This window comes from Delphinapterus leucas, chromosome 1 (assembly GCF_059928025.1).
Source record: "Delphinapterus leucas isolate spDelLeu-1000000601 "Yukka" chromosome 1, BTC_Dleu_Yukka2, whole genome shotgun sequence".
Classification (NCBI taxonomy): domain Eukaryota; kingdom Metazoa; phylum Chordata; class Mammalia; order Artiodactyla; family Monodontidae; genus Delphinapterus; species Delphinapterus leucas.
The window spans coordinates 63,743,352-63,757,839 of record NC_143129.1 but is presented as its reverse complement, the minus strand read 5'-3'; the positions used below and the strand labels follow the sequence as shown (position 1 = coordinate 63,757,839).

The window sequence follows — 14,488 nt, the reverse complement described above, 5'->3', positions numbered from 1 at the left end:
TGTTAGGATTGATTTGTTCCTTAATTTACAACCTTGAAAATACATAAGCAATTATTGATCTACATTCCTCTAAGAAGCTTTTCCAGATAATCCCTTTCCCTGTGACAGATAGAATTAGGCCCTCTGCCTCCCCTTGTCCTACGCACATACACATTTCTTGCATAAAAATTCAGCAGGCTTGGCCACATATTTTCCTGCCCTTAGTGGAGTTAAGTGTCATTGTCATTGAGTGTACAGCTCCCACACCAAGTTTTGATCACATTGACTCAAACAGTGAGCAGCTTTTCTCACAAAAAGCACTGTGTAGGGGAGCTTCAATATGGCGGAAGAGTAAGACGCGGAGATTACCTGCCTCCCCACAGACACATCAGAAATACATCTACATGTGGAAGAACTTCTACAGAACACCTACTGAACGCTGGCAGAAGACCTCAGACCTCCCAAAAGGCAAGAAACTCCCCACGTACCTGGGTAGGGCAAAAGAAAAAAGAATAAACAGAGACAAAAGAGCAGGTACAGGACCTGCACCAGTGGGAGGGAGCTGTGAAGGAGGAAAGGTTTCCACACAATAGGAAGCCCCTTCACTGGTGGAGATGGCGTGTGGCGGGGGGGAAGCTTCGGAGCCGCGGAGGAGAGCGCAGCCACAGGGGTGCGGAGGACAAAGTGGAGAGATTCCCGCACAGAGGGTCGGTACCGACCAGCACTCACCAGTCCGAGAGGCTTGTCTGCTCACCCGCCGGGGCGGGCGGGGCTGGGAGCTGAGGCTCGGGCTTCGCTCGGATCCCAGGGAGAGGACTGGAGTTGGCGGCGTGAACACAGCCTGAAGGGACTAGGGCGCCAAGGCTAGCCAGGAGGGAGTCCGGGTAAAAGTCTGGAGCTGTCGAAGAGGCAAGAGACTTTTTCTTGCCTCTCTGTTTCCTGATGCGCGAGGAGAGGGGATTGAGAGCGCCGCTTAAAGGAGCTCCAGAGACGGGCGTGAGCCGCAGCTATCAGTGAGGACCCCAGAGACGGGCATGAGACACTAAGGCTGCCGCTGCTGCCAAGAAGAAGCTGGTGTGCAAGCACAGGTCACTGTCCACACCTCCCCTCCCGGGAGCCTGTGCAGCCCGCCACTGCCAGGGTCCGGTGATCCAGGGACAATTTCCCCGGGAGAACGCTCGGCATGCCTCAGGCTGGTGCAACGTCATGTTGGCCTTTGCCGCTGCAGGCTCACCCCGCATCCGTACCCCTCCCTCCCCCTGGCCTGAGTGAGCCAGAGCCCCCGAATCAGCTGCTCCTTTTACCTGGTCCTGCCTGAGTGAAGAACAGACGCCCTCAGGTGACCTCACGCAGAGGCGGGCCCAAATCCATCGCCGAACCCCAAGAGCTGTGCGAAAAAGAAGAGAAAGGGAAATTTCTCCCAGCAGCCTCAGGAGCACCGGATTAAATCTCCACAATCAACTTGATGTACCCTGCATCTGTGGACTACCTGAACAGACAACAAATCATCCCAAATTGAGGAGGTGGAGTTTGGGAGCAACGATATTTATATTTTTTTCCCTTTCTCTCTTTTTGTGAGTGTGTATGTGTACGCTTCTGTGTGTGATATTGTCTGTATACCTTTGCTTTTACCATTTATCCTAGGGTTCTGTCTGTCAGTTTGTTTGTTTGTTTAGTATAGTTTTTAGCACTTGTTATAATTGGTGGATTTGGTTTTTGGTTTGGTTGCTCTCTTCTTTCTTTCTTTCTCTTTTTTTTATTACTTAAAAAATTTTTTTTTAATAATTATTTTTTATTTTTAATAGCTTTATATTATTTTACTTTATTTTATCTTCTTCTTTCTTTCTTTCTTTTTTTCCTCCCTTTTATTCTGAGCTGTGTGGATGACAGGCTCTTGGTGCTCCAGCCAGGTGTCAGGGCTTTGCCTCTGAGGTGGGAGCACCAAGTTCAGGACACTGGTCCAAAAGAGACCTTCCAGCTCCATGTAATATCAAATGGGGAAAATCTCCCAGAGATCTCCATCTCAACTCCACTCAATGACCAGCAAGCTACAGTGCTGGACACCCTATGACAAACAACTAGCAACACAGGAACACAACCCCATCCATTAGTAGAGAGGCTGCCTAAAATCATAATAAGGCCACAGACACTCCAAAACGCACCACCAGACGTGGACCTGCCCACCAGAAAGACAGGATCCAGGCTCATCCACCAGAACACAGGCACTAGTCCCCTCCACCGGGAAGCCTACACAACCCACTGAACCAACCTTAGGCACTGGGGACAGACACCAAAAACAATGGGAACTACGAACCTGCAGCCTGCAAAAAGGAGAACCCAAACACAGTAAGTTAAGCAAAATGAGAAGACAGAAAAACACACAGCAGATGAAGGAGCAAGATAAAAACCCACCAGACCTAACAAATGAAGAGGAAATAGGCAGTCTACCTGAAAAAGAATTCAGAATTATGATAGTAAAGTTGATCCAAAATCTTGGAAGTAGAATGGAGAAAATACAAGAAATGTTTAACAAGGACCTAGAAGAAAAGAGCAAACAAACAGTGATGAACAACACAATAAATGAAATTAAAAATTCTCTAGAAGGGAACAATAGCAGAATAACTGAGCAGAAGAACGGATAAGGGACCTGGAAGATAAAATAGTGGAAATAACTACTGCAGAGAAGAATAAAGAAAAAAGAATGAAAAGAAATGAGGACAGTCTCAGAGACCTCTGGGACAACATTAAACGCACCAACATTTGAATTACAGGGTTCCCAGAAAAAGAAGAGAAAAAGAAAGGGACTAGGAAAATATTTGAAGAGATTATAGTTGAAAACTTCCCTAATATGGGAAAGGAAATAGTTAATTGAGTCCAGGAAGCACAGAGAGTCCCATACAGGCTGAATTCAAGGAGAAACACGTCAAGACACATATTAATCAAACTATCAAAAATTAAATACAAAGAAAAAATATTAAAAGCAGCAAGGGAAAAACAACAAATAACACACAAGGGAATCCCCATAAGGTTAACAGCTGATCTTCCAGCAGAAACTCTGCAAGCCAGAAGGGAGTGGCAGGACATATTTAAAGTGATGAAGGAGAAAAACCTACAATGAAGATTACCCAGCAAGGATATCATTCAGATTTGACAGAGAAATTAAAACCTATACAGACAAGCAAAGCTAAGAGAATTCAGCACCGCCAAACCAGCTTTACAACAAATGCTAAAGGAACTTCTCTAGGCAAGAAACACAAGAGAATGAAAAAACCTACAATAACAAACACAAAACAATTAAGAATATGGTAATAGGAACATACATATCGATAACTACCTTAAATGTAAATGCAGTAAATGCTCCAACCAAAAGGCAGAGACTGGCTAAATGGATACAAAAACAAGACCCATATATATGCTGTCTACAAGAGACCCACCTCAGACTTAGGGACACATACAGATTGAAAGTGAGGGGATGGAAAAAGATATTCCCTGCAAATGGAAATCAAACAAAGCTGGAGTAGCAATTCTGATATCAGACAAAATAGACTTTAAAATAAAGGCTATTACATGAGACAAAGAAGGACACTACATAATGATCAGGGGACCAGTCCAAAAAGAAGATATAACAATTGTAAATATTTATGCACCTAACATAGGAGCACCTCAATACATAAGGCAAATGCTAACAGCCATAAAAGGGGAAATCGACAGTAACACAATCATAGTAGGGGACTTTAACACCCCACTTTCACCAATGGACAGATCATCCAAAATGAAAATAAATAAGAAAACACAAGCTTTAAATGATACATTAAACAAGATAGACTTAATTGATATTTATAGGACATTCCATCCAAAAACAACAGAATACACATTCTTCTCAAGTGCTCATGGAACATTCTCCAGGATATATCATATCTTGGGTCACAAATCAAGCCTTGGTAAGTTTAAGAAAATTGAAATCGTATCAAGTATATGTTCCGACCACAACGCTGTGAGACTAGATATCATTTACAGGAAAAAACCTGTAAAAAATACAAACACATGGAGGCTAAACAATGGAGGCTAAACACATGGAGGCTAAACAATACACTACTTAATAACCAAGAGATCACTGAAGAAATCAAAGAGGAAATCAAAAAATACCTAGAAACAAATGACAATGAAAACATGATGACCCAAAACCTATGGGATGCAGGAAAAGCAGTTCTAAGAGGGAAATTGTTAGCAATACAGTCCTACCTCAAGAAACAAGAAACATCTCAAATAAACAACCTAACCTTACACCTAAAGCAATTAGAGAAAGAAGAACAAAAAACCCCCAAAGTTAGCAGAAGGGAAGATATCATAAAGATCAGATCAGAAATAAATGAAAAATAAATGAAGGAAATGATACCAAAGATCAATAAAACTAAAGGCTGGTTCTTTGAGAAGATAAACAAAATTGACAAACCATTAGCCAGACTCATCAAGAAAAAAAGGAGAAGACTCAATAGAATTAGAAATGAAAAAGAAGTAACAACTGACACTGCAGAAATACAAAAGATCATGAGAGATTACTACAGGCAACTATATGCCAATAAAATGGACAAACTGGAAGAAATGGACAAATTCTTAGAAATGCACTACCTTCTGAGACTGAACCAGGAAGAAATAGAAAACATGAACAGACCCATCACAAGCACTGAAATTGAAACTGTGATTAAAAATCTTCCAACAAATAAAAGCCCAGGACCATATGGCTTCACAGGCAAATTCTATCAAACATTTAGAGAAGAGCAAACACCTATCCTTCTCAAACTCTTCCAAAATATAGCAGGGGGAGAAACACTCCCAAACTCATTCTACGAGGCCACCAACACCCTGATACCAAAACCAGACAAAGATGTCACAAATAAAGAAAACTAGAGGCCAATATCACTAATGAAGATAGATGCAAAAATCCTCAACAAAATACTAGCAAACAGAATTCAACAGCACATTAAAAGGATCATGCACCATGATCAAGTGGGGTTTATCCCAGGAATACAAGGATTCTTCAGTATACACAAATCAATCAATATGATAAACCATATTAACAAATTGAAGGAGAAAGACTATATTTTCATCTCAATAGATGCAGAGAAAGCTTTCGACAAAATTCAACACCGATTTATGATAAAAACCCTCCAGAAAGTAGGCAAAGAGGGAACTGTCCTCAACATAATAAAGGCCATATATGACAAACCCACAGCAAACATCGTCCTCAATGGTGAAAAACTGAAACCATTTCCACTAAGATCAGGAACAAGACAAGGTTGCCCAGTCTCATCACTATTATTCAACATAGTTTTGGAAGTTTTAGTCACAGCAATCAGAGAACAAAAAGTAATATAAGGAATCCAAATCAGAAAAGAGGAAGTTAAGCTGTCTCTGTTTGCAGATGACATGATACTATACATAGAGAATCCTAAAGATGCTACCAGAAAACTACTGGAGCTAATCAATGAATTTGGTAAAGTAGCAGGATACAAAATTAATGCACAGAAATCTCTTGCATTCCTATACACTAATGATGAAAAATCTGAAAGTGAAATTAAGAAAACACTCCCATTTACTATTGCAACAAAAAGAATAAAATAGGAATAAACCTACCTAAGGAGACAAAAGACCTGTATGCAGAAAATTATAAGACACTGATGAAAGAAATTAAAGATGATACAAACAGATGGAGAGATATACCATGTTCTTGGATTGGAAGAATCAACATTGTGAAAATGACTCTACTACCCAAAGCAATCTACAGATTCAGTGCAATCCCTATCACACTAACACTGGCATTTTTCACAGAACTAGGAAAAAAATTTTCACAATTTGTATGGAAACAGAAAAGACCACAATAAGCCAAAGCAATCTTGAGAAAGAACAACGGAGCTGGAGGAATCAGGCTCCCTGACTTCAGACTATACTACACAGCTACAGTAATCAAGACAGTATGGTACTGGCACAAAAACAGAAATATAGATCAATGGAACAGGATAGAAAGCCCAGAGGTAAACCCACACACACGGTCACCTTATCTTTGATAAAGGAGGCAAGAATATACAGTGGAGAAAAGACAGCCTCTTCAATAAGTGGTGCTGGGAAAACTGTACAGCTACATGTAAAAGAATGAAATTAGAGCACTCCCTAAGACCACACCCAAAAATAAACTCAAAATGGATTAAAGACCTAAATGTAAGGGCAGACACTATCAAACTCTTAGAGGAAATCATAGGCAGAACACTGTATGACATAAATCACAGCAAGCTCATTTTAGACCCACCTCCTAGAGTAATGGAAGTAAAAACAAAAATAAACAAATGGGACCTAATGAAATTTAAAAGCTTTTCCACAACAAAGGAAACCATAAACAAAACCAAAACAGAACCCTCAGAATGGGAGAAAATATTTGCAAAGGAAGCAACTGACAAACGATTAATTTCCAAAATATACAAGCAGCTCATGCAGGTCAATATCAAAAAAACAAACAACCCAATCCAAAAATGGGCTGAAGACCTAAATAGACATTTCTCCAAAGAAGATATACAGATTGGCAACAAATACATGAAAGGATGCTCAACATCATTAATCATTAGAGAAATGCAAATCAAAAGTACAAGGATATATCATCTCACACAAGTCAGAATGGCATCAAAAAATCTACAAACAATAAATGCTGGAGAGGGTGTGGAAAAAAGGGGACCCTCTTGCACTGCTGGTGGGAATGTAAATTGATACAGCCACTATGGAGAACAGTATGGAGTTTCCTTAAAAAACTAAAAATAGAACTACCATACGACCCAGCAATCCCACTACTGGGCATATACCCTGAGGAAACCATAATTCAAAAAGAGTCATGTACCACAATGTTCATTGCAGCTCTATTTACAATAGCTAGAACATGGAAGCAACCTAAGTGCCCATCAACAGATGAATGGATAAAGAAGATGTGGCACATATATACAATGGAATATTACTCAGCCATAAAATAAAACGAAATTGAGTTATTTGTAGTGAGGTGGATGGACCTAGAGTCTGTCCTACAGACTGAAGTAAGTCAGAAAGAGAAAAACAAATACCGTATGCTAACACATATATATGGAATCTAAAAAAAAAAAAATTCATGTTCATGAAGTACCTAGGGGCAAGACGGGAATAAAGACACAGACGTACTAGAGAATGGACTTGAGGATACGGGGAGGGGGAACGGTAAGCTGGGACAAAGTGAGAGAGTGGAATTGACATATATACACTACCAAACGTAAAATAGATAGCTAGTGGGAAGCAGCTGCATAGCACAGGGAGATCAGCTCGGTGCTTTGTGACCACTTAGAGGGGTGGGATAGGGAGGGTGGGAGGGATGGAGACATAAGGGGGAAGAGATATGGGGACATATGTATATGTATAACTGATTCACTTTGTTATAAAGCAGAAACTAACACACCATTGTAAAGCAATTATACTCCAATTAAGTTTAAGAAAATAAAAGCACTCTGTAACTTTTATCTATGAACTTAAATCAGTCAAGTAATTATCGAAAGTTCTGATGTTCCCTCCTAGAAGGTGTCAGTAAAGGCTAACACAGTAATAGGCTGCTTGTTACATTACATCTGAACCATTTAGGCAAAACAATTGAAGAAGTTTTAAAAAATAAAAAGCAGTGGTGTACTTCTATTTTAAGCGACATAGTACTTCTATTTTAATGTGAAATTTGTACTTTTAAATTAAGGGTAGATGAGTATTTGGAAGCCATGAAGCAGTGATAGTTGTGTCATTTAAAAATTATGAACATGGTTTAGAGAAGGAACACTGGTTTGTCATGCATGAACCATGATAGTCTATCAATATATTTAGCTCTGGTAAAAATCTTTTTTGATTACTGGTTTCATGCCTATATTGGTCTAAGAAAAAAAGTCTTAGAGAAATATCACTAAGATGATTAGAAAGATAAAGTTAGAAATAAATTAAGTTGTGAATACTGGATGGATATGATTGATCATTTGGTTACTACAGGTGACCCCTAAATTATGGCATAACTGATTCTGGTTGACTGAAAATTGAATAAATGTTATACTGAAGATCTTTCATTTCCTAGATAATCCGTTTCTGTATTGCTTCAAGGACCTTCATACTGTGTTTGAAGTTAAGATAATTTTATTGCTGATTTAATGTGCACCAACACCTCTGACTGTGAGCCAGTTACTATGGCAAAAACTGGAAGAGAACTGGACATTTTTGAGGAATTGAAAGGAATATTATTGTGGCTGGAGGGCAGAGAATGAGGGAATGAGTTGTAAGAGATGAATTTGGAGATGCAGGCAGTGGCTGGGTCCTACAGTGTTTGTAGGCCAAGTTAAGGATTTTGGCTCTTATCCTAAGAGCAGTGGGAAGTCAGTTGTTTAAGGAATCTGAGAAGGGGAATAACACAGTCATATCTGTGGGTTAAAAAGGATTATGGTGGTTGCAGATAGGAAGTCCAAGAGTAGAGATGAGAGGACCACTTAGGAGTCAAAGTGAGAAATGATGGTAGTTTGGTCTCGGTTAGGGCCAGTGGAGATGGGAAAAGAAAGCAGATTTGAGAAATGTTTTGGAAAATTGAGAACTTGGTGGTAGATTAGCTCTGGTGGGTGATGGAGAGGTAAAGTCAAGGATAACTCCCAAGTTCCCAGGTTGTTATGAAGTCATCAAAATGGAGAACATTGAAGGGAATATTAGGTACTTTATTTCAGACATGCTGAGATTGATGCTTCCAAGAGGATAAGTCAGGCAGGTGGTCTAATACATATACCCTCACCAAAGATAAGAAGTTTGGTCTTTAGATAACATGTCCGTAGCCACAGGTGTTTGAATATTTATTGAAACCATGGATGAAATGATTGCCTTAGTAGAGAACAGACAGTGACCAAAGAAGAGGTGTAGGACCCACATTTGAGGAATATCAATATTTACAGGTCTGGCAGAGGAGAACAACTTTGCAAAAGAGATGGAGAAGGTGTTCAGAAAGGTTAGGAGAAAAATGACAGGAGCTGGGGTCACGAAAGCTAAGGAAAGAAGTGTTTTAGGAAGCTAGGAGTGGTCCACAGTATTGCTTTGCTATTGAGATATATGAGAAACAAATGGTAGAAACCAAGTATTTTGATTATTTACCACTCACATGGCAGTCAGGTGGCTACTAGTTTCTCGTGGTTACTCTTAGATTTGGGGGTTTGTGTCTTGTGGAATTGCTACTGGGAATGCAGTCTTCTCCATTCTTTTGTTTTCTGCTTCAGAGCCATAATGGCAGCACATGCCAGGGGAATAACATGATAAGTCATAACTGTGGACAAGGGTATAATATAGTATGAACTATTGACAATTAAATAACTATAGATTTATTGAATAGATATATCCAGGTAACCTCAGATGAACATAAAAATGATTTAAAATGGTTCTTCAGTCAGTCTGGGTCTATTTATTCCCCTTACTTTAAATTTATTATTCTTTTTCCTACATTTCTATGAAGTTGATATTCTTTCTCTTGATTCTGAGTTTATTCCTTAAGCAGTTCAAGAAGGTGCTCTTTTTTTTTTCCTTTTAATTCAGACTTTCCTTAATTACACTGTAATAGAAAGAACATCAGGCAGAGAGCTAACCAGTCTGGGTTTATATCCCACCTTTGTTCTGAATGAATTGTGTCCCTCTTAGAAAATCTCTTGGAGAATTTTTTATCAGACTGAGCTTGAGGTGCCAGCAGATGACTTCAGTGGAAATGCCAAGAAGGTGGTTAGGTAGAGATATCAACAAGAAAGCTTGTGTGCAAGGTGAGAGGAAACAGCTGCCTGAGCTATGGAATGGAGAGGAACTTAACAGCTGACAGGTACCTCTGAGCTCCATCAGTGGTAAGCCATTTGGTCCTGAGAACTCAGGCAGCACCTGTAACTCTCCATTTCCTTCATTTGTACCACATTCTAACTTAAGGTTCCTTTCGACAATCCATGTTAAGGTGTTATTAGGCAGCTTCATTAGTAACATTAGCTGCCTTTTAACAGGGTATCCCAGACGTAAAAAGATTGTCCGAGCAAGTGACTTTAGCTGAAGGAATTTTGAGCTTCGCCGTAGGGCAGTGGATGAGAGAGTTGGAGTTATCTGTCTACACAGTCAGTCTCACATGTATGTATGGCTTTTTAAGGTTTTGAATGACCTGGAAAACAGTGAAGGGCGATTTTTGTCTTATGAGTTGATCTTCAATCTGTTGTATGATTTTGTTTTGTTTTATTTAGCAACTTACCAACCACATTCGAGACACCCTACCTAACTTCAGGAACAAACTGCAGGGACAGTTGCTGTCCATAGAACACGAAGTAGAAGCCTATAAAAACTTCAGGCCAGAAGACCCCACCAGGAAGACCAAAGCATTGCTGCAGTGAGTTACCTTTCCCTTCTCTTGTTCAGCATTTTAAACTAACTCTTCAGTTTTCTTTTTCCTTAGTCTATTTGTCATGCCGTTTTCTAGGTTTTTTCATAAAAGTAAAGTATATGAGTGAGGCTTTGTATATGTCATACAGTGAGCCTTGAATCTTTGTTTTCTAAAAGAATAATTGTTGATATTAATTCTATTATTATAAATTTAACCAATGCCCAATCCTATGCCCAATTTTATATTGTGTTTTTATAATTGGATTCAGTCAATGAGCAAAACCGACAGTGATAACTCAGCAGGGTTTTTTTGCCCTTAGTCTTTAGAAGTGGGCTAAGTTCCTGTAGAAAAGCAACTGTTTCTATTATTGTCACTTGTAGTTATTATATTTTTATTTCAGTCATTTCATATCATCTATCTCTGTGTATTTTTCAATGCAATGAGAACCAAGGATTTCATAAAAAAAAAAGTACACACAGTAAGGACACATTTAAATTATTTTCCTTTTTGGTAATGATTTTAATGTAGCCCTTTAGAAACACAAATGTGAAAACTGCCAAGTATCTTTTTACTCCTTCATGATCTTCCCGTCTTATCCTTGGGTTATTATTAGATTTATCCCTGAGGGTTCTTGGGTTAGGATAGCAGAGTTGTTGGAGAATTGCCAGCCCCTTATGTCTTTTATCCTCATTCCTTCTTTCAGCCCCTTTCAGCCTCATCTATTCTTTTATCCCTGTGCCGCAAATTGCCTCTCTCTCCACCAAAAGACCCCCACTGACCAGCTTACATTCCAGGACATCTGAAGTCCATCTCTAAAGATGATGCTTGCCACTTCTTATGGCCCCTTTCTCCCTCTGCAATCCTGTAATCAAAATACCCTTAATCTGGCATTTAAAATGCACAACATAATTCCTTTTATTTGTGGGGAAATTTCTAAATGTTCAAATTAAGTAACATATTAAATGCATTATCTTATATTCCTCCATTTAAAAAAATAATAAGATCATACGGAGGAAAGAATTTTATTCTTGGATTCATCTCTTTCCTAGTTTATCTTTTCTTTTTATTCTTGGCTTTGGTTAAGCTCCTATAAAAAACTCTCTAAGTTACAGAGAAAGGAAAGCTATTTCTGTTTAGGCACTAGGTCATCATCCTAACACCCAACTGAAACTATTCTCTTTGCAAAGGCTGGGTCTTGCCTCTGTAATTCTGTTGGACTCAGATTACACTTTTCCACAGCTGGTTTCTTCCCTTGTTAGGGAGCTGATTCAACTCCTTCTTTCCGTTTTTCCTTCTTTCCTTCCTTCCTGCCTTCCTCCCTCACCCCCTTTCTTCATTACTTCCTTCTTGCCTTGCTCTCATCTCTGTGTATCCTATTTGATGGCTGGCTCTGTGCTAACTACTGGGAATTCAACAATGAATAAGATTTTAACCCTCAAAAAGTGGCCACAGTAGAGCAGTGGAAACAGACATATAAACAACTGTGTTAAAATTTGATAAATGCTACATTTCTGGTAAGAATAAAATGTTAAGGGAACCCAGGTAAAGAGCACTTACATGCGAGGAAGGGTGTGCATTCACAGAGAAAACGATACTTGAATGAGACCCCGAAGTATGGGAGGAGTTTGTCAGGTGGAAGAAGGACGTCAAGAGAATAGTGTGAACTTCGGTACAGCTTGTTCTAGTGGGCCAGGTGGCTGGGTTGTAGGATATGGGGAATGGAGGTGAATTTTCTAAAGTTTCCCAATGTTTCATACCTTTCCAGGTGTTTAAAGTTAGATTAATATTAGCATATGCATGAACATAGCTACATCTAATTATATTCTAAGTTTTCTGGCCTAAATATAATTCATCCATGATTTTGATGAAAGAGAATAAAAGGTTCAGGTTTTAGGTGGTTTGAATTTTTTTCCCAATCTAACAGATTCTGAATTTGAAAGTGTACCAGTATGTCAAAATTAGCGTTTCTAAACCTACTAATCACAAATTCAAGTAGTCATTTTTTCTCTATAATATATTTCTTTGTTTTTTTACCAACTACCTCGAGGTAATTCATTCCTTCATTGAACTTATGGAGTACCACTCGTATGCCAGGCAGGGGGAAATAAATAAAATGCATGGTCCTTGCCCTTTGGAGAGAGACTGATAGATGCACGATGGTGATGTACTCTGCTAAGTGCTATGCTGAAAATATTCTGAGAAAGCCAAGGAGGGGCCCTTCATCTGGGTGGCAATGAGTGGTGGTGGGGAATAGGGCTGTGGATCATGAAAAGTTTCCTGTAAAAACTAATGCTTGAACTGAGTCTTGAAGGACAGATAAAAATTAGCCAGACAAAGAAGCACAGGGCAGATCAGAAAGGAAAACAAGCGTAAAAGCACAGAGATTTGGTACATGTGGGGAACTGCAAATAGCTTCTTCATGGTTGGCTTGGAAGGTGAGTGGGGATGAGAAGTAAGAGATGGGGCATCCAGGGCCAGACCACGGAGAATCTTAGGTGATGGGGTAAGGAGTTTTAATTTTATTAAATTCTGAGGAGTAATTGGAAAACAAGGCTAGACCTAGTTGTAGAGGGGCATGGATGGGGAGTCAGAAATTTATATTGTTCTGGCAGAATGAGGTCTGTGATGCTGGGCCCAGGGAAGAGAGTAGCTCATGAAGTATGAGGGGGCTCAGCTGGAGCAGTTGGAACACTAGGTGATTGTAATGTCACAGGAGTTGTGGCTCATTTGACTATTATATATAAGGTTTTATTGCTTAACTTTAATTCTTAATTTAAGTATTTTAAAATACCATTTTATGGTTGCAGCTAAATGGGCGAATGCATTTAATACACAGATATTTAAAATATATATTTTATTATTATTTAAAAATTATTATTATTTTCTACTTGGGGGTATGTATTCAAAAGAATTGAAAGCAAAGGCTTGAACAGGTATTTGTACATTCATAGGAGCATTATTCACAATAGCCAAAGATGGAAACGACACAAATGTTCACTGATGTATGAATGGATAAACAAAACATGAGGGGTTTTTTTGTATATACATTCAATGGAGTATGCTTCAGCCCTAAAAATGAAGGAAATTCTGACACATGCTACAACGTGATGAACCTTAAAGATATTATGCTGAGTGAAATAAGCCAGACACAAAAGGACAAATACTGTATGATTCCATTCATATGAGGTACCTAGAAGAGTCAAATTCATAGAGACAGAAAGTAGAATGGTGGTTGCCAGGGGTAGGGGGAGAGGAGAATGGGGAGTTATTTTATTTTATTTTTTTTTGCTGTACACGAGCCTCTCACTGCTGTGGCCTCTCCCGTTGGGGAGCACAGGCTCCGGACGCACAGGCTCAGCAGCCATGGCTCACGGGCCCAGCTGCTCCGCGGCATGTGGGATCTTCCCGGACCGGGGCACGAACCTGTGTCCCCTGCATCGGCAGGCGGACTCTCAACCACTGCGCCACCAGGGAAGCCTGGAGTTATTTTTTAATAGATACCGAATCTCACTTTAGGAAGGTGAAAAAGTTCTGGAGATGGATGGTGGTGATAGTTTCACAACAATGTGAATGTACTTAATGCCACTGAAATATACACCTACAAATAATCAAAATGGTAAATGTTATGTATATTTTACAAAAACAAACAAACAAACCAAAAATCCCTCCAAAGCAGAAACCTGATCTTCTCAATCCTCTCCTTAGGATCTTTTAATGATTTCTGTTTACAGTTAGCATGGGCTGCAAGTCCCTGCATTACCTGGCTGATGTTTACTTTGCCAACCTCATTTTGGGAAGGAAGAAAGGGAGGTAGGGAGGGATAAAGGGAGGAATCAGAGCTGAGATTCAATCCAGGTCTCATGACTCTCAATGATATAGTCTGTCTACTGTAATTACCTGCCTCCTATATTTGTAAGTTAAATTTATCAGCTAATTAACACCTTAGATCAAATAATTTAGCAGTTGTTTTCCAATGTGTTACCTTGCTGAGAATCCAGTCTTACCTACATAATATGATAACTTTTTCATGAAGAAAGATATCCTGAGCAGGTAGCACTGGAAAATAAAAGCAGAGTGGGGAACTGCAGTCAG

At 39.4% G+C, this 14,488-nt stretch overlaps 1 protein-coding gene across 1 annotated transcript in view; it reads left to right on the top strand.

The window, feature by feature from the left end:
* DNM3 (dynamin 3) overlaps positions 1 to 14,488 on the top strand; it is a 545,828-nt gene that overhangs the window by 196,749 nt on the left and 334,591 nt on the right. The window contains exon 7 of the mRNA XM_089911124.1: positions 10,260 to 10,402. Within this exon, the coding sequence (XP_089767250.1) occupies positions 10,260 to 10,402 (143 nt within the window). The remainder of the gene's footprint in view (positions 1 to 10,259; positions 10,403 to 14,488) is intronic.